The sequence below is a fragment of the Montipora capricornis genome, chromosome 10 (assembly GCF_036669925.1).
Source record: "Montipora capricornis isolate CH-2021 chromosome 10, ASM3666992v2, whole genome shotgun sequence".
In the NCBI taxonomy this organism is placed as follows: Eukaryota; Metazoa; Cnidaria; class Anthozoa; order Scleractinia; family Acroporidae; genus Montipora; species Montipora capricornis.
The window spans coordinates 29,175,725-29,201,003 of NC_090892.1; the positions used below are offsets into that span (position 1 = coordinate 29,175,725).

General features: G+C 38.6%; 2 protein-coding genes and 1 pseudogene across 2 annotated transcripts in view; 2 read left to right on the forward strand and 1 right to left on the reverse strand.

The window, feature by feature from the left end:
- Positions 1-1,395: 1,395 nt before the first annotated feature.
- LOC138018553 (cilia- and flagella-associated protein 20) lies at positions 1,396-10,178 on the forward strand. Its single transcript, XM_068865227.1, has 7 exons — positions 1,396-1,597; positions 1,674-1,753; positions 1,950-2,061; positions 2,184-2,306; positions 2,538-2,603; positions 5,788-5,898; positions 9,851-10,178. Exons 1-7 carry the CDS (start codon positions 1,514-1,516, stop codon positions 9,854-9,856), a joined length of 582 nt encoding a protein of 193 aa, XP_068721328.1. The 5' UTR covers positions 1,396-1,513; the 3' UTR covers positions 9,857-10,178.
- Positions 10,179-13,516: 3,338 nt separating this feature from the next.
- LOC138020610 (uncharacterized) lies at positions 13,517-14,139 on the forward strand (annotated as a pseudogene).
- Positions 14,140-19,516: 5,377 nt separating this feature from the next.
- The window catches only part of LOC138019122 (cleavage and polyadenylation specificity factor subunit 1-like), a 91,689-nt gene continuing 85,926 nt past the window's right edge, over positions 19,517-25,279 (reverse strand). Inside the window, exons 35-43 of the mRNA XM_068865794.1 lie at positions 25,153-25,236; positions 23,505-23,651; positions 23,269-23,301; positions 22,861-22,927; positions 22,336-22,383; positions 21,922-22,062; positions 20,936-21,065; positions 20,477-20,615; positions 19,517-20,080 (exon numbers count right to left, since the gene is read on the reverse strand). Coding sequence (XP_068721895.1) covers positions 20,033-20,080; positions 20,477-20,615; positions 20,936-21,065; positions 21,922-22,062; positions 22,336-22,383; positions 22,861-22,927; positions 23,269-23,301; positions 23,505-23,651; positions 25,153-25,236 — 837 coding nt within the window. The 3' untranslated portion in view covers positions 19,517-20,032. The remainder of the gene's footprint in view (positions 20,081-20,476; positions 20,616-20,935; positions 21,066-21,921; positions 22,063-22,335; positions 22,384-22,860; positions 22,928-23,268; positions 23,302-23,504; positions 23,652-25,152; positions 25,237-25,279) is intronic.

Here is a 25,279-nt window from a genome sequence, read left to right on the forward strand (position 1 = left end):
CAAAGGATTGTTTCTCAGGGTGGTGTCCATAAATTTTATCTGTGTTCGTTAAGGCTACGGTGGGCGAGTTACCAGAGTTTCACCAGGAGGTAAAAAAGGTTTGAAAAAGAGTGGACGTGCGGGCACTACACAAACAGATGCTCTAAAGTCCACTTATCACCGCGTGCTTGGCATTTGTCACAGGCAATAATTTTGGCCTTAAATAGTTAGTCGCGGGTGTATAGGATGTGATCGTTTATTTTAAATTGAAACATAGAGAGCTTTAGATATTTAGTGACTTTGAATGCAAGGCTAGCTACATACTTCTGCAATTCTCTCGTCCCTGAAACCGGCCTCTAAGAGTCTAGAATCCGATGTAAGCCTTTTAAAAATTTAGAAACATAAAAAGTGCGTGCTTTCTTACAATTCAAAGGTGTTTTGAGCACTAATTTTCTCGGAGGGAACGAGTCATTTTCACGTTTACTGCAAACAGCTTCCCTCTATTGCTTTGGAATCGCATTACACAGGCCGATATAGTGTAGGAAATTAATCTTAACGTTACATTTCTTCGAGAAGGAGGGGAAGGACAAGAAGTGTCTTCCTCCCTATGTTTGTTTAATGTTTGATTAAGTTGAAATTGCCAAAGAGCAAGAATATTCGTGCAACTTGTCCCACCACAATGTCGCCAAAACAGTGCGAGACAAGTTGCACGAAGCATTTCACAGTGTATCAGCGCCTTTAATCCTGGGAAAATCCACTTTCAGCGCCTTCAATACCATCCCAACTTTCTCTGCAACATGTACCACAAGGCACCCCAGTTTACGCTCATAGAGCCTCTAGTTACTTTCGCCAGGGCTCGCCGAGTCTCTAAACGAGGTTGTTGCTTTCTTACAATTCAAAGGTGTTTTGAGCACTAATTTTCTCGGAGGGAACGAGTCATTTTCACGTTTACTGCAAACAGCTTCCCTCTATTGCTTTGGAATCGCATTACACAGGCCGATATAGTGTAGGAAATTAATCTTAACGTTACATTTCTTCGAGAAGGAGGGGAAGGACAAGAAGTGTCTTCCTCCCTATGTTTGTTTAATGTTTGATTAAGTTGAAATTGCCAAAGAGCAAGAATATTCGTGCAACTTGTCCCACCACAATGTCGCCAAAACAGTGCGAGACAAGTTGCACGAAGCATTTCACAGTGTATCAGCGCCTTTAATCCTGGGAAAATCCACTTTCAGCGCCTTCAATACCATCCCAACTTTCTCTGCAACATGTACCACAAGGCACCCCAGTTTACGCTCATAGAGCCTCTAGTTACTTTCGCCAGGGCTCGCCGAGTCTCTAAACGAGGTTGTTGATTAGATGATTCATTGAATTTCCATAGCAACTGTTTCCCCCGCGCATGGACAAACACTTCTTGCACCTAGCGACAGCACTGTTCACTTGAGCTTCAACATACGGTTGGCACAGGCGGAAGAGGACAGTGTAGCGAGTTTTTACTGAGATTTCTGAAAAAATCAGAAGATTCAAATATTTTATTATGTTTAAAAACACTTTCCAGTCAGGTTTCCTTTCAATATTGTACAGCATTGGCAGTAAACCATTACAAATATGGGACAAGAAAGTAAGCTTAAATTTTTGTACGCTCGGACCGTGGTTCACATATGTGTTGAAAGTTTCCTATTTTTTTCTCCTGTTAGGTTAGGAATGGACATATCAAGAGAATAACCGATAACGATATTCAGTCTCTCGTTTTAGAAGTGGTTGGAACAAATGTCAGGTAAAAACTGGTCTGTAAGCTGTACTTATCTTTGCGTGATCATCGGAAATACTCATGTAAGCACACTGCTTGGGGACAAACACGTCTGTGCAACTCAAGGAAAAAAGAATGAAAATGTTGCCATTTTTGTCCGTAAACTTATTGCTTGCGTGGAAATTGAAATGTTTTCCCTCAGAATTTTCTTTCTTGTTTTCAGTACCACGTACATCACATGCCCAGCTGATCCCAAGAAAACTCTTGGAATAAAGCTACCCTTCCTGGTGATGATCATAAAAAATTTGAAAAAGTACTTTACCTTCGAAGTTCAGGTATATAAAATGTAACAGTGACGTTAATGTTCAAGTGGTTTTAAGTCTTAAAATATCAGTATCGTTAGGTATTCTTCTAGTCTGGTAGTCCATCTTACAATCTCATTTGTTGACATCTAAAGGTCCTAGACGACAAGAATGTTAAGAGACGATTTCGCGCCTCAAACTATCAGTCCACTACAAGAGTTAAACCCTTCATTTGTACGATGCCCATGAGGCTGGACGACGGATGGAATCAGATCCAGGTGAATCATTTTTTGCATTTATTTGAGTTTGCAAGGTTAGTTGCTAACCGAAGTGTAACGTTACATCCATATGGAAGTCATTTGGCTTGACGGTTTTTTTATCTGATTTAGTCGTGGAACCATCCTTATTGGGTTCAGATACTACGCAAGTCAAAACTCTATTATTAAATTAAGTTAATTTTGATTTATTTCAATTAACAGGATAAATAGTGAAACCAGATTTTTCCATAGTTTAACCTTTCAGATTTTACAAGACGTGCATATGGTACAAATTACATTGAGACACTTCGGGTTCAGGTATGTTTTTGGAGTATTCAGAATTTTCAGAAGTGTCAAAGTGCACAGCAGCAGGTCAATGTTTTCATTTCTCCGAATGACCATGGCTTGTTTTGAGCTCCCATTTGAACCAAACATCTAAAGGTGTCAAGAATGCAATGGTCATTTTGTTCCTCTTTTTATTCCTAGGGGTAATGGTCTTTCTTTATGAAGACATCCTTTTGGGAAGAGCTTTCCATTTACTTAAGGGGGGTGAACCTTAACTATAGAAAGGCAGTGGTTGCTAAGGACTGTATTATGTCAAGAGCAATTTTCAGGCCATGCAAAATGCATAATGAGGAGGGATATTTGAAGCAACGTTTTAAAGTGTATACATGACAGATTTTTTTGTTTACTCAGTCGAAAGATCATGTTTTCTGAGATAGAAACAACTCGAAATTTCCTTTTGGAATATTCACTTCTGGTGGGATACACAACTGCACTTTTGCACAATAGCAAAAGGGTGAAAATTAACAAAAATTCCAAATTTTAATTTGGCAAGTCCTCGCAAGTAAATCTCACGAAGCAAAAGTTTTACCAAGATGGTTTCATTTAATTATTTTTACTCTTTTAAGGACGGTGCTACCTAATAAGAAGAAATTTTTCTGCGGGGTATGACTATGCAGAAAAGAAGATCTCAGTTTAGGTTATTGGAATGTGAAATGAAAATACAGGGGTAACCATGCATTTTTGAGAGATAGTCAGGTTTGTGTTTTGAAAAAGTGGAAACGCAGATTGTATTAACAAAAATGTTTCCTTCAGTAAAACAACAGAAACGTCAAAGATTTTTTAAAGAAATAGCAAATTGCAACCGGATGGTTCTATAAATGTGTTTTGCATTAAAAAACGTGACAATAGAACCATTTTGAAGCCTGACAGCCCTCCTCTTTAGTTGCTAAAAAGCGCCCTTTATCAATTTTTCACAGCACCAAATATTTATCCCGACTTCAATGGGCCTCAAACTGCCATTTTATGTAATGAAAAATAGGGGTCACCTCGCTATTTTAATTTTTTTTTTTCAGTGTTTTGTGTATTGATTTTTGCAATTTTGTCACTCCCCTCCCAGGTGAATAAAGACATTTGCACCTGTTTTTGTGGTGCACTCTGGGATATTCACAATGGGGATAAGTACACAAAGAAGATAGTTTTGTGCTTTTTGAGTGGATATTTCCTTGATTCTTTGGGAAGATTGGGTCTTTTTTTGGAAAGTGGAGTGAGAAATCTACGTGATTTTTGTTGTACACTGTAATGGAATCCAACCCATATGCACTGAAGTGATTGTCTAGCATCACACATTATCAATGGTTTCTAATGTCACAGTGGTGAGCTTGCCTGCCTTTGAATGCCTTTTAAAGCCCATTAAATGTTGTGAACTAATTCAGTACTTATGTCTGTTACTGGACGCCCCTCGATCTTTTTTCTTATATTTGTCAGTCTTGGCAGCAGCTGATTGTACAAAGCAAAAACAAATGCTTGGCTCGTGCTTCAGTAATAAGTGTTGCACTGAAAGTATTACCGTAATCCCAGACCCTGTGTAGTTGTCTTCGAAGAATTTACTACATGTACATTTTGTTTTTCGTAATTTTTGATGATAAATAGGCCAGTTTCATTATTAATGGGACTTAAAGATGGCTCCATTGAAAATTATAATTCTTCTGCACTGTACATTTTCTTGCTTTGATCAATCATTGTTTCTAGTTTTTCCAATGTGTCGTGAGCACTGTTCCATTATTATTTCTTTTCTTTGTTCTTTTTCCACAAGATACATGTGTTTCGTACTGCAACGGTATAAGTCTTCTGAGGCATTTTGATCAAAGAGAGCGGAAAAATAGTTTAACTTGAAAAATGTAAAATCAGTGCATGACCAAATGTTTGCATGATATGCAGAACAAATGCGCAATAACAATAGGTGACACCATCCTTAAAGAGTTGATTAAAGAGTTCGTATGATAAAGCATCTCACAATGACTCAATCCAGCAATGAAAGGGTTAAATACAGAACTGATGTCCAGTAAACATGGCCACAGTAAACTGCCTTACAGTTACTTTCATTCCCTCAACACTGGAAACTAAAATAAGTATGCTATGGTTACTATTCATTTGATAAATGATGTCAATATCAACAAAATGTACCCCAGCATTACTATCTATTAGGTACACAGGTCTACCAAAAAAACTAACAGTATGAGTCAAAGTGGTTTGCACTAAAATTGCGAATGCAACAGAGATTAGTGTGAAGGAGGTCTTGAAAGCTGATGACATCATTATACAAAATGGAGTGAAGACTGTCTAAAAAGAGGAGTGCACCAGAAGAGTAAAGGAGCTGTCCTTTTCAACTGGTGGCAAGGTCATCAATGCTATGCTCTATCACTTTTGGGAACAAGCACTGCAGTCATTGAATAAATTCCCGAAGTCATAAATAGCACATTGTAACAAACTTTACTAACCCAAACCTCTCAGTTTTCATGTAGATGTAAGTGCTGTGGAATAAAATAAGTACAATGGCAGACAATGCAGAAAGATAGTGAAGGAAATGGGTTTGATTTAGTTACAGTTGGGTTTGTGTAAACTGATGTTTCTTTCTATGCTAGGTTTGATAGGCCCTGGAAAGCTCCAGTGGGGAGCAGTAAATTGAGAATATTCAGGGTTCTCAGTAGAAGCTGGCAACTGACAGAAATCCACCTATAGCCTTTTCAGGCTATGAAATTTTCATTATTAAAAAAAAAATTCAAAACATACTTGTAAACTTACTTCAACTTACTTCATCTCAGCGAACACATGTTGTACACGTGACACTTTTCATTTCAAAGCAGCTCTTCTCGTTCAACAAAATTATGTATTATGTGTTGAACGTAATTACTTAATTATGTCAAAACAAGGAAAACCAATCTACAGACATTAAATGGTTTCAACTAGAAATTTGAGCCCCAAAATGCAGGAAATTGCACCTCCTGAAACCTAAAATTTAAGTCTTCTAGGAGAGTGTGTCCCCTTAGAGGCTTGGCCCTATGGGCCTCGTACTCTACAGCCCGTCAGGCTGAGTCATCAGCCACCTGCTGTTGCAACTTTGCCGTTGGTGAAAATGATTATTATATACATCTACGTGTCTGATATAATTGGCTAAAAGTCTCTAAACCCTTGGTTTGGTATTATTCTTGTACAACAGATCCATGCCAACTGCAGGATCAGACGAGTTTACTTTTCTGACCGACTATATTCAGAAGATGAACTTCCAGCAGAATTCAAACTCTACTTACCAGTGCAAAACAAATCAAAGGTAGGAGTTTAATATGACATTTTTTCACATTGGAGGAGGTTTCCATTTTTTTCATACTTGTAATTATTACAAGTTATTATCAGTTTCAAGGCTGTGCTCCGAGGAAAATTTCGGGGAGCCCCCAAGCATTTCAGCTGGGGTGCCTAGCCCTTCAAGTTGGTCACCCAAATTTATTAATTAATTATTGCTTCGATTAATTATCTGAGATCAACAATGCAGCAAGATCTTCATCCATCTCTCTCTAAACAAAACATTGCTGCTACTGCTCTGGTGATCGTCTTACTTGCTCTTGCAAGAAAAACCCGCAACCCGTCAAATTTTTCACGCCATACTTGAGAAAGACGAGAAAAGTGGCAATGTCATCGATGTTTTTCAGATTTAAAAGTGAAAAAGTAAAGATTGCGGGAGGTTTATGTAAAGACGTTTGGGTCTAATACAGGTAAACCGTTTTACTGGTGAGTTGGGTTGAAAATAAATTTTCAAAACGTGAATCAATGCCGCTTGATTCCCATGGAGCTTTTGTGAAGGTATCCGGTCACTTTGTTCCATGGTCAGTTCGTTCCAAGTCAGATCCTTTCACAAAATACGTAGATAGTTTGACCCCTAAACCCAATCTCAGGGTTTTCAATAAGAATTTTAGAATTCAAATCAGATCTAGACAGCTTACATTAAGTACTGAACTGCTGGACCATGTGCAAAACTTTGCGGATCCAAGGTTCATGTTCTGTGCAAATGTTTGTCGTGTTCTTTGTAAAATTTGGGGTAACTTACAAGGAAAAGTAGGCGGCGAGTTTACGTGCATTACACAGTGAATTCACTGGTTGGTCTTCGTATTTGATACTACCTTCCAAGTTCTCATAAATCGATCTCCTACAGTTATCAAGTACACTGTAGGCTTATTCAAGTAAATTCAATCATGAAAGTTGACTATTTTGTGGAATAATCTGACTTGTGAAAACTGCCGTTAAACAATGAAACCACCAAGGCCCAAAGCTATAAAATTTTTTTGAGCAAGTCATCTTGATCTGGAAGAAAATCATCGCTACAGGACAGGACTAAAGTATTTTTTCCTTATATTACCAGTAAAACGTTTGGTGGAATGAGCTTTTTGTGGATTCGGTCGAAGCGCCAGTCACAGCGTTATTTGTCACGACACCAAAGACAATGCAGGATTGCTCTGTTTCTTAAACAACAACAATTAAATAACATGATATCTTTTTTTATTTCGTTGTTTCATATACAAGGAGAAAACAACCATAACCTAAATGTTTTTTAGCCAAGCAGGCGCAGCTGCGAAAAATCGTATAAAAATATTAAATTTGCATAAACTGCGATTCCCAGGTTCATACAAAAGTAAATTGCACCACTTTGCCGGCCGTGCTTTACCGCTGTCAGAGCAGAAATAACAACTCTTTTTTAAAACTATAACTCCACGTTGCCGTCACATGCAAAGGCACGTATTATACTACATGTGAAATCATGTGGAACAGACTTTGAACCAATTGTTTCGTAAACTGTACCCACCAGCATATTAGATTTTTTATCCGCCATATCTGCTAGAAATACAAGAAGCCAGAGTGCCCGACCTGGCGACCGGGTAATTTTTCTCACTTGCCCGAAGCCAAATGTTAGTCTCCTCAGGCAACCGGGCACCGTTAGAGCACAGCCTTGAGTTTTATCAGTTTAATTGGTTTTCTCATGTTCTCGCATCACATGACCACATTTGGCTGGTTTCAAGGTATGGATGACAGTGGGAGGGACACTGCATGACCCAATCAAAGTATGAGGAGTATTTGTAACAGTTTGTTGTAAAACCCAAGTACACTTAACAGGTTCCCAGTGTCTTCTCTTGCAGTTATCAAAATTAATTGTAGTAGTCCCAGTAATTTCCAAGTGACAGCTGTTTAGCAGACTTAAAATAATTAAAGATTGAAGCACAGCCAGGATGAGACATAATCAAAATACCATGCGTTTGCTGGCTGAAAATTCAAAAAAAGAACATGAGCTTTCGTCTGTCGATCTACAGCCTTTGATGGATAAGAGCATATAATAAATATCTGCCAGAAAAGGCGAGATAAAAATAACAATTAAAAGAACAAAAGAAGTAAAAATGTGTAATTTCGGTGGCTCTTGTTTAAAAAGAATTCTATACTGGTTTGGAATTGGCTTAGAATTATTGTCAGCATGCTTGGTAGCAGAGGTGTGCCAAGCCTCCAAAGTTTTTCTTATGTAAAAAGAGCCTTTGTCGATATAGCCTGCGAGCAGGCTTCCTCTTTTCTGTGGGAGAGAAAGAGAGGCCCTCGGAGAGCCTGCTCGCAGGCTATTGTCTATAACACTGGAAGTATCAAAATCTATGCGATGGTCAAATGACCATGCATGTTTTGCAATGTTTGATCCATTAGTACATGTTTTGACATTCCTGATATGTTCTTCCTTACGAGTTTCCAAACAGTGGCCGCTTTCACCTACAGTGTACATAGCACCAATCACAATCGGCACAGGGTATTTCATAAATCACATTCAGTTGATGTTCAGTATATGGTTTGAATGTGGGAGAAGGAAGAATAGGTCATATTAAAGTGCAAAAGGGAAATTATCTTCATGTGTATAACATGTACACTAATCAGTGTTCGACACTAACTTTCTTACTAATTTGCCCTTTGGGCAACCAGGTTTGATTTTTTCGTTGCCCATGGTTTTTTTTTCAGTTGCCCACCTTCTAAAGACCTGTTACCCATTAAATCTCAAAGGAGGCTTGTAAAAATGTCAATTTTTACAGACCAATGTTACTCTTGCTGTGTGTCCACAATGTTCTAGTGGCCTTCACAAGCATATCTTTAAGCGATTTTCCTTTTCTATAAGAGATCAAGGGAGATTCCTTCCAATGGATATCTCTCTGACATTAGGCTGTTTTGAATAGGCCACTTCGGAAAATACCATAATACTCTTTGTTTGTCCCCCCAAATTTTGCATAAGCATTGTTTTTGTTTTCTCTTGGGACCATTGTAAGTCCCAAGAGAAACTGGAAACAATGCTTATGCAAAATGTGGGGGCACAAACAAAGGATTATTATGGTATTTTCAAAGTGGCCTATTAAATGCAATTTGTCCAGTAGTATATTCTTTGAAAGCTGGTTGAAATTGCATGACAAAAAGTTAGAATGTTTGATATCAAGGTACATTTATACAATGTAGTTGCAAATTTGGCCATGTAAAAACTGGGTTCCATTATAACAATCATTCCTTTCGTTTGGAGAATGATAGAAGCTATGAACAGGTTTCTCCTTTCAATCTGTTTTGAAGTTTGTACCAATATATTTTTAGCAGAAAAATAAATGGCAGCAAAGAGATGTAATGTTATTTTTTTATTGTGTTTGCGCTGACTACATCAAATCGTTCAGCAAAATGTTAGTCATTTACAAAAATTCTGATTGCCCAATTGGGTAAGTCTTGGAGTTGTTTTACTTTCCACGGGCAATCAGGCAAGCGCTAGTGTCGAACAATGCTAATTATGTGTGTATTTATGACATGTGTTATTTAAGAATTATTCGCCGAAGGCGAAGTGATTATCGGTGAATATTCACTGAGACTAAGTTGAGGTGAATATTCTTCGATAATCACTGAGCCTGAGGTGAATAATAATTGTTTTAGTATAAATACACAGGTGATTATTTCCAAAAAGAGAAAAATTAAAAAAATTTTAACGCGAAATCATCTTCACTTACAATGGCAAAACGACTACTGGCAGCCATTTTGTCCGTCGAGGTGATTATCGGCTGATAATCCGAGATAGCGAGCCAATGAGAGCGTGTGATTTTGTATAATCACCTGTGTATTATTCATTATTTGTGTGCATTAATTGATTTTAAGACTAAAGTTTTAGGCAGAACACTTAACAGATGTAATATGCAATGCTATATATTGACTAATGTTTTGTTCTTTTTCTCTTGCAGACTTAAAAAATGCAGACAAGTTTTTAAGGAAATAATATTTTGTAGTTGAAACAGCCTGTGAATTTCAAGTCTTTTTGGTTGTTTCAGCCTGGCTTTGAAGAGAAAGTTAATTTTTTTAGTATCATAACAAACTTTATTTAATTCTTGTCATTCATTTTAGGATGAAACACAAGATTTAAGCTTTGAAGAAAACACTTTTTGTCTGGCCAATGTATGGGTTTCTGAATGACTCTATTTTCCATATAATCTCAACACTTGACTCTGCAGACATTGTAATTTAATACACTGTATATTATTGTAAAAAGGAGAAATAAATATCTGTAGCATGGCCATGTGGTCGTTATATATTCAATGCACAACATTTGCCACAACTTCTACTATGTCGAGTCTTTTTGGGAATCTTGACATAATTTCACCTCTCCACTGTATGTCCCTGTTTAACAATTGAGACTTTTGATCCCCCTTGCATTCTTTATTCCTGGGTCCTTAAGGGCCGATTTACACGGTACGACTTTGTCGCATGCGACAACGGCTTACGACAGGCCCACGACATGATTTACGATTGTTGTGTGCGTCAGAAAAAATGTCGTAGCATTTTAAAACATGTTTTAAAACGCTGCGACAATCGTAAGTCATGTCGTAGACCTGTCGTGAGCTTGTCGCATGCGACAAAATCGTATCGTGTAAATCGGCCCTAAGATTTATGCAGCAGATTGACATAAGGTAATTACTGCTGTTCCCAAACTGACCTCCCCTGGGTTGGTATTAGAGTGTCCAGTAACTGGCTTCTCGCTGTTTTGTTGTAAACCTGGTTACTCCACATATAGCTAAGCATTAGAAAACGGTTCCTTTACATTCATGTAGATAATAATATATTTAATTTGACTGGTAACTGGCAGTTACCAGTTAGCTATAATTAAAACAAAGTCCTCAATACAATGACAATATTCCTCAGCCCGGCCAAAATTATAGTGTATTATTCTGCCTCAGTTAATTGTTGATTAGGTATGGGAGCGCAACTCCGACTGAACCAAGCAGGATCCAGTACGAAGTAGCATTTGAGGCAGAATGCTGTGGCACAAGTCAACCCGACTAATGGGGAAGGGAGGGTGGGAACTCCGTTTCTTTGACTTTCTTGCGCTGACTCAAGAAAGGGGTGTTGGTTTGAGCTTTATATCATTGCTCAACCAATAATATTCTCAGCTATACCCAAGGGACAAGCATTCACGCCAGAATGAGTGATAATTATTGTTTTGGCAATATACCATAATTATTCAAATGACTTTGCATAGTCAAATCTATGATCATGAAACAGAATCTCGAAATACCGAACTTCCATATAATGAAATCCTCGTGAAAACGAACACAATTTGGAGGCCCAAGTGTAAACCTACCTCGATATAACCAATTGTTGCTCTTACATTGATCTCCTTGTGCCTAGCACTGTAACAACAGTAAAAACAACAACAATTTTGCCGTTTTTGTTAACATTACTCAAAGGTTGCACAATTTTGTGGAATTTGTAATTTTTGTAGCTGCATGCATTTCTGGACATACCTGTTAACCCACTGACTTCAGGGAGTGAGACTTGACAGATTTTATTCTGTCTTATACCAGACGATAACAATGTAGTGGTCAGATCAGAAGATAAAGAATTGCAGTGTAAGCACCTTGTGACCTCTTGATAAAATTGGGAACACAACAAGTTCAATACATTATCAAAGTGGTAAAGCTCAAAATAGTCTCTCTTCTTTTCACACTAATAAACATGTATTACTCTGTTCCTAGGTACAGTAAATTAGGGTCATCATAGATTTCTCTAATGACATTTTCTTTCAAAACACCATGACAATGGTACGAGGCATTTATCTGGGCCTTATAATTTACATACAGTGTCGTTTGTTTTCAAACAATGGGACACTGAGATCTTCCCATACATTATCACCAAAATAACATTAGAAATAATCTCTAGTAGATATTTAAAATTAACACCTGTAGACCAGTTTTTTGAAAGTGTCTCAAATTATTATTATTTTTTTGCCTATGGAATTTTTAAACTTTACCATTTCTTAACGTTACCACGCAAAAAAAAATTGGAAAAAAAAATAACCATGCAGAAGTGGAGATATAAACAAATGAAATTGCAAAATCAAGGAAAATGAGAGCAGGTACAAAACACAGGTCACAAGTCATTGTTTTACCAACGCGGAAACAACCCCAACTGTTTACAAATGCTAACATTAGGCCTAAGAACTATTGTTTAGTCCTAAGGTTAGCTTAAATGAATGTTTGGGATTCTTTCTGTATACTGGTAAAACAATCACCCCATTTTTTATTTCTGAAATGTAATCAGCACACCAGAATGAAACTTACAAAGTTGAAAAAAATTCTGTGGAGAGGATTGAGAGCCACCTTAAATAATTGAAAGTTTAAGGTAACTCTGAATACACTCCACATATTTTTTTTAAACTTTGCAGAGAGTTTCATCTTGGACTGCAGATCACTTTTGTGCAATCAAAAACTGGGGTCACCGGGTTCGTTTTTCAGATATGAGGAGCTAAAGCCAAAATAAAGGGTGTTTTTGCAGGGCTTTCCTGTTGTTATGGTAAATTGGTACGTCACAAAAATGACTGCATCTTGTTCAGCAATAAGTGATGTTTCACATGGTTCCATATCAGTGTTGTTACGTGTCAATCCTTCTAATAACAGGGTCCCTTGAAATTTGAGCCACCATAATTTGCATGAGAACCACGACTAAAATGCTAACTGGCCTGCATTCTTACAACTACAGGCAATTAAAAAAATATATTGCCAACTGCAGCCCCCATTTTATCTGCAATGTAAAGGCCAGTTGGGTAAGCAAACATTGTAAAATGACTAATTCTGATCTCAAGTTTCTCTCTCTAACTTGATCCCTGAAAATTTTCAGGAAAATGACAAACTTAGCAGTGGTATTTTCCAGTATAATCAAGGAGCATATGTCATAAAATAAATTTCCGAAGGGGTTTTTATGGTGAAAGCAAACCACCTACCTAGATATGTGGGACCCTATTAAGGAACACAAACAATGTTGTCGGCAATTTTGTAACGTGCACCGGCGGCCGCTATGGGGCTCAACATGGAATAGAGGCTCGAATATAAAATATATTGTAAATACAATTAACTACAATAAATTTACACAAAAATACCAGAAGTCTTTAATATAGTCTACCTAATACATATCCATAGACTTAGTGACTAAATACTGATCACGTGATCAACACTACACAAAAGCGAGGCTGGTCGTTTGTTGTCTTCAAATAAGCATCAAAAGCATGAATTTTGGTATCGATAATTGATCAGAGAGTTAAATTTATCAAAGAGAATATTATTTCATGTTTAAAAACTATATTCAAATTAATCGCTTATTGAAATCAGGAAAAAAACAATGATTTTGGTCAGCGGTCATTTTCATCATTTTCGAGGTCCGCCATGTTGGGTTTACAGACCATCTAGAGCGACATGTTTTGTGGTGTTTAAGAAGACATGGATTCTGGTTCAAAAACAAACGAACCTGAGGCCCAAGGGTTGGATTTACATTTATGTATAATTTGTCAAAGGAAAATAAAACGAAAATCTAGTTGAAATGCCCGAAGCTCGCGAAAAAGTTTGGGTATCGCTCGAGGAATGGAGTATTACGGCAATCTTCAGAAAACAGAAGCGTGGAAGAAGTTGAGGTTTACGTCTGTCCAAGAGCTTGAGGATGGGTGGGCATTATGGCATAGATCATGTTATAAAGAGGCAGTACATGCTGCAATGCTGCAAGAGGGAGGTATGAGAGGCAGCTCGAAGGCCCCAATGAGTCCAGGCGAAAATCACCACCAGATTCATCAGTAGAAATTCCTCAACTAACACGTTCGAAAACGTCTCCCTACAATAAGAAAGTCTGTTTTTTTTCTGCGATGGCCCACCCGGTTACCTAAAAAACCTGCATAATATCAGTAGCTTTTCTTCTGGTGAGTCCCTTCGCACTGCCATTGGGATGTCAGGGAATGACAAGCTCATTCGATAGATGTAATGTACCACAAAAACTATTGGGCAATTGTTGTAACTCACGTTTTACGAAGAGAAACATCCGAGTCATCATCTGAGAAGTTGGCTAGTGAGATTGCAGCACAAATAGAATTTGTGAAATGACGGAGATGACTTTGAGGAGCGGAAAAGTGGCGACTATGTGCGAATTACAATATGCTTTTGAAAGTATACTAGAATCTAAGAATGTGGAAAATCCGAGGGGCGGACGGCCTTGAAGCTGTTACGACTCCGAGAGATACCAGTGATAAAGTTTCATGTACCTAAAAGTGTCAATGAGTCCGATCGAGTCAGCATCAAGAAGACAAGAGATCAAGTAATTCAGATGGCTGAAGATCAGACCGCAAACGTAGACTCCGATGGGAAAACTCCGTTTGATGCCGCCGCAATAGTTAGGAAATCTATCACCAAATGTAAAAAGTGGAAGATTACAGGTTTACTGAAAAACCTGCCTGATGAGAACATACCAGCAGAGCTTTTTAGTTTTTATAGATGGATTATACAAGGCCCAAAACATGAGCTTTCTGCTGGAAAGAAATCTGAGGAAGTGTACAATCGTGCAATGGCTTTATCCCAGACCACTGTATCGACTGAGAGGCAAGTCAAAAGTCCGATGTTGTAAGATCCTCGACGGAAATGCCGCTGCAGTAAGCCGTTGGGATAGCTGTACAGCAGGCCGTGAGCAGCAAGCAGCTCATAACCATGCTATATGGATTTGGAATGTCAGTGGACTACAACAGGATCCTGAGAGTAGAGGCGAAAATCGAAGCTACCATTCTAAAGCGCATGGAGCTGAATGATGGTCTATAAATGATATTTACCCCCTGATGTAGTTTTGGGTAGGCACGTCTTTTTTGTGGTTGATAATGTGGATTTCGCAGAGACACTCCTGATGGCAACAATACCTTCCACGGCCCAGCGATGGCAATTTGCCAAAGGCAGGAACTAGGCGATGGAGCACCAGAGCTGATCGTGGATCCCGGAGATCAGTGTCGTCGCTCAATCAGACAGCTTCCCGAGTTTGTGACAACCTTGCTAGAATGCCCTGCGCCCTCCTGGAAAGCCTGTTAGTCTCACCTTCCCCCAGTTTGTATTGTGCACCGAAGACCAACTTCTATTGTACATCAAGAAGCAAGATTTCATATGGCTTCTCGGACACAGTTTGACTAGAATACTCACCAATGGAGAAGTTGAAGACGACCAGCCCCCTAGTACCGACATCCCAGTATGGTCTGGCGATAACTCCATTACGAGTAGTCCCATGCCGTTGACACGAGTTGGCATCCCTCCCCTGATGGCTGGAACAGCACACGAGTGACAGAATCTGCTTACCATTATGATGCAAGCACAGAATATTAAGACAACGGTTGTAGGGCAGAACAGGAGGACTGTGATATTGCTTGACATGGGACTGTATCAACCGGCAAAGAAGTTGCAGATGACCCGTCAAGATCTTGGGCATATAATACTTCGTCCTAGTGAGCTACACATGGTGATGGCCCAACCTCGCACAATCGGTGCATTCATCGCGAATAGCGGCCTGGATATGTGCTGGGTCGAGTCGGATCTCTCTGGGCCTTCTGCTGTGAAGCAGATTCTCGGTGGGAATCACGTGAAGAGAGGAGAAGCAGCGCACACGGTTACATTACAAGCTCTATTCAGCCTCTACCAGGACGCCTTCGTGAGACACCAAGCTGTGCGCACGATTATCGAGAAGTCAGCTAATCAATGCAAAAAAAGGCGACAAACAAGATATTGCAGCAAAGAAGGAAGAACTGGCACAGACCATCATTTCAACAGAGCTTGCTGCAAAGATGGAGCAATTTTATGCTGATCATGAGGATAGTTCACTGCTCAAGTCTACCCCGCGGGTACATAGCAATGCTTAATGAGATGATGATGTTTATCAGAGGCGTGCGAACTGCAGTTGTTTGTGAAGTACTTCTTCGTGCATGTCGTGTTAAACTACGCTCGCATGATTCCTGTTTACTTGGCAGAGATGGAGAAGAAGACCGATCCTGAAATCTACCAGGAGTTCCAGAATGGTAACTGGGTGGTGAACAAGAACGCGAAGGTAGCATTCTGTGCTGTTGGCGCTGACCACGCGCTTGAACACGGCAACAGATCAATGAAAGTCTCAGGTGGATTGATTGGCATCACGCTAAACCCTACTGTACGCACGAAGTATTTTTTGATTGCACCTGAGTTAGCAAGGTTGGCAGAACAAGCCAAGCTGATGGCAGGTACTTCTTCCAAGACACAGACTAGCCATCACAACCTCACCACAACCGCTGTCATGTTATGTGAAGAAAGGAACGTCCACCAGCTAACCGCTAGTATACAACGCTTTACAGTAGAAGGCCCTGATCTGTTCAACCAAGTGCCGAAAGTGCACATTGCCCAGGAAAGTGAAGAAAGATCTCTACGATCAAAACGTCATTGATAACAAGTTGTTCGGGACATTCGTTAAGGAACGGATACAGACAGCCGAGAAGAGCATCTGGGATGTGGTAAAAAAGCGCAAGCTCCAAACGTGGAAGACCACTGAGAAAACACTTAAGGTGGCTACAAAGGAAAAGATCATCGAGCTAACGGAAGATCGATGTGTCTTCGCGCGGATGATGGTAATCTGCAAGTCCCGTCCTGAGATAGACATCAAAGAGGAAGTGGGAGTGTACGAGTTCTCGGTAGTTCCACGATCAATGTTTGCCGCTGATGGCAATATGCTGCACTGTTCCGCAAAGAGTACCTGGATGAGTATTCTAGGGAAGCTGCCAAGTGACAGATCAGTTGAGCAGGCTGAACCCTCTGACCAATTGGCTAATGCAGATGTGTTGATCAAGGTTTCCATTGTAGATGGTATGGCCGAGGTATAAGCACTGGAAAAACCGGGTTGGATTTAAGACCTGCTCGGATCTGGCCGAGCATTTCACTGTGACGACCTTCGACAAGTACCGAGATGCAGATGAAATAGTCTTATTTTCGACAGGTTTGTCACTGCCGCTGATATTTATCTTGTAACATTTTTATTTATAGTAGTTATAATTACTTGCATTAATATGCACGTTATTCTGCTTTTAGGTATGATGTACCATTTATTTAAAGACCGCAACTCGCGAATTTCGTCAGGGAGGCTTGGAAACTAACAGCTACAAGATTACTGACACCACTCAGATTTCCAAGGTACCAAGCTTTCAACGATTATTCATCCAAAACCAATGATCCTATTTCTAATGTACTACAAGAAGAATAGAGCCAGATATAGAGGTAAAGATGCTAAAACTGGTACACCAAATCTTATGCAGGTAGCAATGAAGAGACTTTTGCCACATGTGAGCACCAAGGATGAACTGACGCAATATCTTGCAAGCAAGACTCTAGAAAAGGGACGTGAGAATGGTTTGAACGTGGAGGTTGCATGGAGCAGTAAGTGTAAGGCAACACACAAGGATATGGCGTATCTCGATAGCGACCAAGAAGAGGCAGATACTAAAATCCTGCCGCACGGAGTAGATGCCACCGCATCAGGAGCCAAGAGTATCAAGATCTTCTCGCCTGACATCGAAGTGTTTGTACTGGCCCTTAGACGTTACCCGGAGCTATGTGCGGACACTTCATTCCTCACCGGAAGAGAACAGTGCCACCGAAAGATCCAGCTTCTTTCAATTGTCCGCGCTTGAGGAGCAGCTAGAACGGCAGCACTACCTGGCTTTCATGCCTGGAGCGGAGCTGATGTCACTGGAAACTTTGCATATAAAGGGAGGGAAGGGAAGGGAAGGGAAGGGAAGGGGCTAACTCGAAAACCTCACGGTTCCTTTAGCCCTAGGCTCCAAATAATTTATTACTTTTCCTTGTTATCCTATTGTAAAGTTTTTAATGTATATGACATTTTTTCTTGTAATAATGCTAATAGTCAATAAAGATTGTTTTTGTTGAATGCTGGAAAGCGTTTCTTAAAGCTGACGAAGAGTGTGTCACTGCACTTGCTCTGCCATCCTTCCCACAGCGGGCATGTTCTATGCAATAGAGAAGCTAGCGTGACAACTACTCCCTACACAAGCTGCTCTCCGAGAGGCCATTAAGCGAGCGCATTACCAAACCACGATCTGGGCCAATGACAAAGTCCCTAATCCAGACCTTCCATCGCCAGAGAACTACGGATGGAAAAAGGACAATGGCACCTATGGATAGCATATGGCTAAGAGGATTTGTTGCCTTGGAGTCTTGCCACACCGCTTCAGGTTGTGTATTTTGGACAACCTATCAGATCAACTCTATAAATTACCACTAATTACAGAACTATCACCACCTACTTTTGAGGTGATTCTCCATAAACAATAAGCAAGAAACAAAAGAGCAAACAAAATAACACTTTTGCAGGGGTGATGACACACAACCCTTCTTAAATCTGAGATTAAGATGACCTTCCAAAGAGGACTCAGCAAAAGTGAAATCTTCATAAATCAAAAGATCTTGTTCCACAAATGCAATCAGTAGAGGCTTCTTGTTTTTGTGCCCGACACCCGTTAACGTTAACAACACTTCTTTCACTGGAAGAGTATCCTCTTGCCCAATACTGCTAGTCACAGTACTGCAAATAACAAACCATAAATACACTAAGTGGTATATTTCATACAAAGGATTATTTTTGTACCACAAGACGGACAAGTATTCACCTCGGTGTTGGTGGCTGGTGTTGGATTTTTACTTTGCCGCTTCGTGTCTCGGTAAATATCCACCATCTAGTTGCATTTCTTCTTCGCACTGAAAGCGCCAATTATCGGAAAGAAATTCGGTTCGGCACGACGTTGGCTCGACGCTTTTAATAGACCAAGCCTAATAAGTGTAGGCGAGCTAAGCCTCACTTCCATGTCGTCTTACGTGAACAAAACATATTCAAATGTCGTTCAATTCACGTAAAAACATATTATCATGTTTACAAAAATTCTTGTTTTATCAAAGGAGTTGATAATGTAAATTGGCCACCGACACGACGCAACGTTGCATCAGGCAGCTTATAGAATCTCTGTACGGTGGCCAATTTTACATTATCAACTCCGTTGATAAAAACAAAATTTTTGTATACCACTTCCCCACCGACGCAGCACCAGTTTCTTTAGAAACTACCCCCTTCATATTATCATGTTGTTCACTTGTTGGTCATTTTTCTGAACAACTCCATAAAAAAGAAATATGCTTTTGATGCTTATTTGAAGACAACAAACGACCAGTCTCGCTTTCGTGCAGTGTTGATCACGTGATCAGTATTTAGTACTTAAGTCTAGATATGTATTCGGTAGACTATATGAAAGATTTCTGGTATTTTTGTGGAAATTTATTGTAGTTAATTGTATTTACACTCCATTTTATATTCGAGCCTCTATTCCATGTTGAGCCATATAGGTCTAAAAATAGACCCCCCATAACGGCCGCTGGTGCATGTTACAAAATTGCCGACAACATTGTTTGTGTTCCTTGGGGTCCCCTTAACACATCTAGGCAGGTGGTTTGCTTTCACCATAAAAATCCCACGGGATTACATATGCTCCCTGACTCATACTGGTGATGAACAAAACAAAATGGCATGTGCATAAACATTTGCCAGCATTTTTATTTACTTCTGAAGGTTCAACATTGGCATTATCATAAGCCAGATAAAATGAAAGAAAACTTACATTTACTTGAAGAAAAAATAAAACCGATACAAGGCATTAATCCTTCAATCCTTTTTAAAACTAATGCTGATTGGATTCCAAGAAAGGCCAACATTTTTCTTTATAAATGTGCAGCATTGCAGTCTGAAGCAGTGTTCTTTAGCATGGCATCCTTGATGCAACCAAAATTAAATGGAAATTTTATCAAAATGGGTTTCAAACGTACAGCTGTAGTGATAGAAGGAAATCAGTTCTTCAAATCAATTGGCAATGGACATTATTTCAACAACATATTTGCATAACAAAATTGATTTATTTCATGCCAGTTTAATTGAAATAATGATTCCAGACAGGCTGCATATCTAGTCCAACTACACTTATGTTTAATAGTAAACTGTCTGGCAAATCTCCACAGTTCTCTCCTTCTGATGGACAATGATGCCTGTCACTGCTGGGATCAAAAATGTGCACATGCTCGCTCAACATCCATGAGGTCATCAAGAATCTAAGAGAAATAATGATTTTAAAAGTTACTTTTGAGAAATGCCTTGGCTGCCAAAGGAATTTCTTTTTTTACCTGACACACCAAGAAAAACAACAGTTATTATTTCTTTCCTATAGACAATGAGTACTCAGTGAAAAGAGTGTTTGGAAGGGATCCTTTATTGAGAACAATAAAGAACAAAAAACATTTGTCAGTATTCTAGATATCAATATGCCAGGCGTTGCAGTAGTTCTATTCACTGCTCAAGCAAATCCTGCTGAGTTATATTTGTTTGCATTCAGTTCATTTCTTTTACATGTAAGTGTGTAACCTTTTTGAGTCCATTTTAAATCAAAATCATACATTAAGGTTTTCACAATGTGATTCTGGAATAAACTTGATGAGCACGAAGAGTACCTGTGCAGGTGTGGTTCCAATCTTTTTGGTGACCTCAAACCTTTCCATGGTACCCAGATGGGCAAACTTGCTGAGAAGTTCTCCATCCAAGATATTCCTGTGAGCATTGCTAAGGCTTCTCCTTTTACCACTAATTAGTCTGTAATGCAAGCCATGAGAATCAATAAAATTTGGTATCAGAATGTTGATTTAAGTGTTTTTTACTTATTTAATTCTATTTTATGTGAAGTAATGACACGTGTACAATACAATTATGCCATTGAAACATAGTGCACTGTTTTCTCACATAGGTATAAAAGTAAAAGACAAACATCTAGTTTGATTGTGGAGAATGCATTTTTTAACAATAGAGTGCCGTGTATGTGGTATATATTTTGGTTCAAAGTTAGCACCAATACTAAGTGAATATGATTTTGGCTGAAAATATTCAAAACAAACAGGTGCAATACCTACACTAACCTAAATGCTTTTGGATTAAGCCCAGCAACGTGAGGAATACATTCAACAAGTTTTGTTTGTAGCATGTGTAGTCGCCTGTAAGTCTTTTCTGTCATTGGTAGCAATAGTCCAATGCCTCCATCAAGAGTCCCTGAACAACAATAACAGCAACAAACAAGGCTGATCGATTCACAGTACTGTTTTTTGGAAATGGGTTCTGACAAAAAAGACTCCCTCATCATTATTCATTATTATTATTTATTTATTTATTTTTTTTTTTTGGGTGGGGGGGGGGGGGGGCGTTGATATCAATGGAGGTCAAATCTTATGGCCAATATTTTTTTTAAAATTGGGAAAAGAAAGGAAAGGAACAATCATCTGGGAAGGGGCATATGTGCTGTATTGTTAATTAAATGCATGTTAAGTTTAATAAGGGTCATGATGTGTCCTATATTGCTAGTCTCTCCAACAGCAATTTATCACTTGTATCAGTAATTTATCACTTGTATCTAGGAATGACACTATTTAAGTGTCCCTCAACTCTTTTCCACATGTAACGATGATTCATACCACTGTATCTACCCTAACAGGTGTAAAACAATGCTAACCAACACTTATCTTAGTTTAGGAAATAGGTAGCAAATGCTTGAACTAAACAAGAAATTTTGTACTGGATATCACAGTTGGGTGTGCATCTTAGTAACTACAGTACATGGATTACATGATTTTTAGTCAGAAATCCAACGAGAACATGTTGTTGAAACAGTAAATGTATTGAAAACTACCTGTGTTAGATTAGTAACAGAATTTTATAAGGTCACAGCATGAGTTTTGAAATTAAAACAAGTCTTTTTACCCCTTCCCCAACACACAAACACAGCAAAAACTCTCCTCAATGCAAGACATGACTGTGCTACAACCCAAACACAATAACTGCTATTTGCCAAATGGTTAATTTCAAGAACACAAGGAACGGCTTAATCATGAAGGAGTGTTTCTGTGTTTACCAAAGCAAGTCAGTTGTCTGAGGTCTTTCCCTCCAACTTTCCCAGTTGTTCTTGCACGAATTCTGAAGAATGATATAATGTTACTTCCTACATTGATATCTGCTCGCTGAAGTAACCGTTGTCCTCCAAAACTTTCCATGGCTACAATAAAAAAAAAATACTCTTGAAACAACCGATAAACTACTGTAGTAATTTTGGCATGGGATTGCTCCTCATACTGTATCTTCCCATAATAGTTTTGTCATTTATTTCCTTCAAATTTGGAATTGTGAAACTTAGAGAAAAGGATGCCCATTCACTAAAAACCCGAGGACGTGACACCATGCAACATAATAATAAGTCTGTTGAAACTGCAGTTTTGACTAATGATTGTTAATTTCCTTTTTGACATTGGTTCAATAAATTGAATGTTACCTTCTGGTTGGTAAGTAAGGAGGAACAAGTTTTGATCAACATCTGATACTGGGAAATAAACAAACAAACAATATACACCATTTAAAGGTGAAGTTCTTATTGACATAACTAGCATGATTACAACCGCACCACACGTTTTTGTTCGTTGGGCCACCAATGCCACAATAACATAATTGGTGAGAATTGGTTTATCAAAATGTAGGAAATGGCATCTTAAGGGCCTACATGTATATTCTGGATATTTTCCCAAGAAAACATGCTCCTAATATCCTCTAGGAGCTCTTGGCTGTGGTCTGGGTTTGGGAGTTTAATCTGAAACCCTTAGTGTTTACATGGCAGGTAACATTATCTGATTATGAAGGTAAATTTATGCCTTGCAAATGTGTCGCATAAAAAAATTTTGTGCGAGTGCTAGAGTAACCCTAGCTCCCTCCTTAAGATGTTTTCTAATGTTATTTTTACATCTTACAATGTGATGACAATCATAATCACGATAATATTCATAATATTTATGACTACACTCACCAAGAAGTCCAAGTTGAGGACCATCAATGACAAAATCAGCCCCATACACCTCCAATGTCTTGGGATCCTTGAAAAAAATCAAGACAACAAGCATGAGGGGAATGTTTCAATCGAAATGGCAATGGAATGGTACAATCAAAATACACACTAGGTCCCAGTCCTGAAAACTTTATCTGGTGGATAATCCACGCAAAGATATCAGTATTTGCTCATGCAACTGTGAACATGCATACTCGAAGCAGATCTAAGTAAAAGTATGTACAAAGAAAACCTTGGCCAACATTTTTTATACTCCACTGGATAAATATAAATGACTTATCTGCAAATAAAAACGACTTATCCACTGGGTAAACTTATACAGCTATTGAGCAACTGGGGCCACGCTCTAGTAAATTATTGATCACCAACCTTGCTAACAAATGCTAGTGTCTTGGTCTCCTCCTGGTAGGTACATACATACAATTATCAACAGATCATCATGTCAGTTGTCACAAACAATTAATAATTATAAAAACAAATAATACAAATAATAAAATAAACTCTCCCACTTTCCATACTAATTTAAGGATTGTACTCTGTCTTTATCACTCATCAAACTTATCAAATCCACTTTAAAAGGGCTTCACACTATATTTGATAAGTACCTGTAAACGAAGTAGTGTGATGCTTTTGAATAAATCAGCTGCAATGATCAGATTCTTGATAGACACCAAAGAATGGATGTACATTTGGGAATCAATAAATGCCATGCCAACCAAATCATTATTGTCTTTGAAACTCCAGATGTAAATCTGACAATAATGAATCAAATGCAATATCATTTGAAGAATATGGTCAATCAAATATCTTTGTGCAAATTTCAATTGAGCAAACTGATCATCTCAAACATTATTATGCTCACAGTAGAACCCCGGTAACTCCAACTCCGATAACTCGAACTCCCATGCTAACTCGAACTGAGTCTTAGTTCCTTTAATTCACTTTTTAGTCACAACAGTTAGTCACTACATATTTACTCACTACAGTTAACTTGAACTTGGTTAACTCGAAAACCCTGCTAACACAAACTAAATGTCGTTTCCCTTGCTCAAATTCTACCCTGATAACTTGAATTAACATTTCTGGTTCTTATAACTCGCCATGAATGCCCATTAAGATATCCCATTCGCTATTCTCACCGTGTGATCAAATTCTAACATTAGAACAAAGACTGGAGCAATTTGATTTTAATTACTGCAACAAATAAACAGTTTTTCGTTTCCCTTCAGAGTTCGAGTATCTGGGGTTCTACTGTGTTTTGATTGAGTAAGTTTCTAAAGAGAGAGAGAGAGAGAGAGAGAGAGAGAGAGACTCAGTGAATGCCTTCACATCTGAGTGTGGATACTGTTTAGTACACCATCACTATATACACTATAATATGTTATTTTTGTCAGTTTGGACCCAAAGTGATTTGGAAGATCTGTTGAAGGTATAAGTCTCCGAGAATTTAATTTATTTTACATAAAACTCCATATCTCCCACTTTCCTAAGATGTAAATGGAGGATACATTGAAATTCTGGAAATGCAATATTTGGAAATTGTTTATCTTTTTTTACCCAGAGAGATGATATTCAAAGAGTTTTTTTCCAATTCAGAGACCTTAAATTACTGCTACATCAAATAATCACAATAATTTTCTACTTTATTCAATACCACAGTATGTAGTATTCAAGACATTAGGCTGTCGAAATGAGAAATAAATCAGAAGTGACATACGGCAAACAGACAAGTGAATGGGTGAATAACGTTATTGGACACTTTACTTATTTGTACACTTCTACTTAACAATTATTCCATGAGCGCGCGTTGGATATGAGATGATAGATAGCCAATGAGGCGCGTAATGCCGAGGTTGCCTTTAATCATCTCATATCCAACAAGCGCGAGTGGAATAATTGTTTTATTAAAAACGCCCCCAAGATATAGAAAACTAGACTATAATTAAAATAAAAAGGCTCAAAAAATCACGCATATGCTTGCCGTGTTTGTAGATCATGGTATAATGGCTCATAACCCACGATGGCTTAGCTAATCAAAACTCTCAAATTGCATTATCCAATGATCCAGGTTTTAATAAAGTACAATATACCAAGGAGTACCAGTCCAGTCAAATACAAAAAAAGGAAACTTCTGTTAGTGTCAAAATTTTGGGGCAAATTGTGAGACCTTATCAACAAATTTAAGGCCACTTAGGAATCCTGAAATAAAAAGCAGATTAAGACAAAGATCCTCCCTTTGTATTGATACTGCACCTTTTGTCCTATGGCACTGACTAGGTAGCCATTAACTTGGGTAAGAGCACTGACAGGGCCTTTCTGTTCCTTTCCATACAGCATCTGTGCAATAAAAGGAACAATACAATACTTTGGACAAGAGCAC

What these genes read in the sequence shown, in the direction of transcription:
- LOC138018553 (XM_068865227.1), top strand. Translation starts at nt 1,514, where the DNA reads ATGTTTAAAAACACTTTCCAGTCAGGTTTCCTTTCAATATTGTACAGC. An exon ending in TACAAATATGGGACAAGAAA is followed by an intron (nt 1,598 to 1,673) that starts GTAAGCTTAAAT and finishes TTCTCCTGTTAG; the next exon opens with GTTAGGAATGGACATATCAA. An exon ending in GTGGTTGGAACAAATGTCAG is followed by an intron (nt 1,754 to 1,949) that starts GTAAAAACTGGT and finishes TCTTGTTTTCAG; the next exon opens with TACCACGTACATCACATGCC.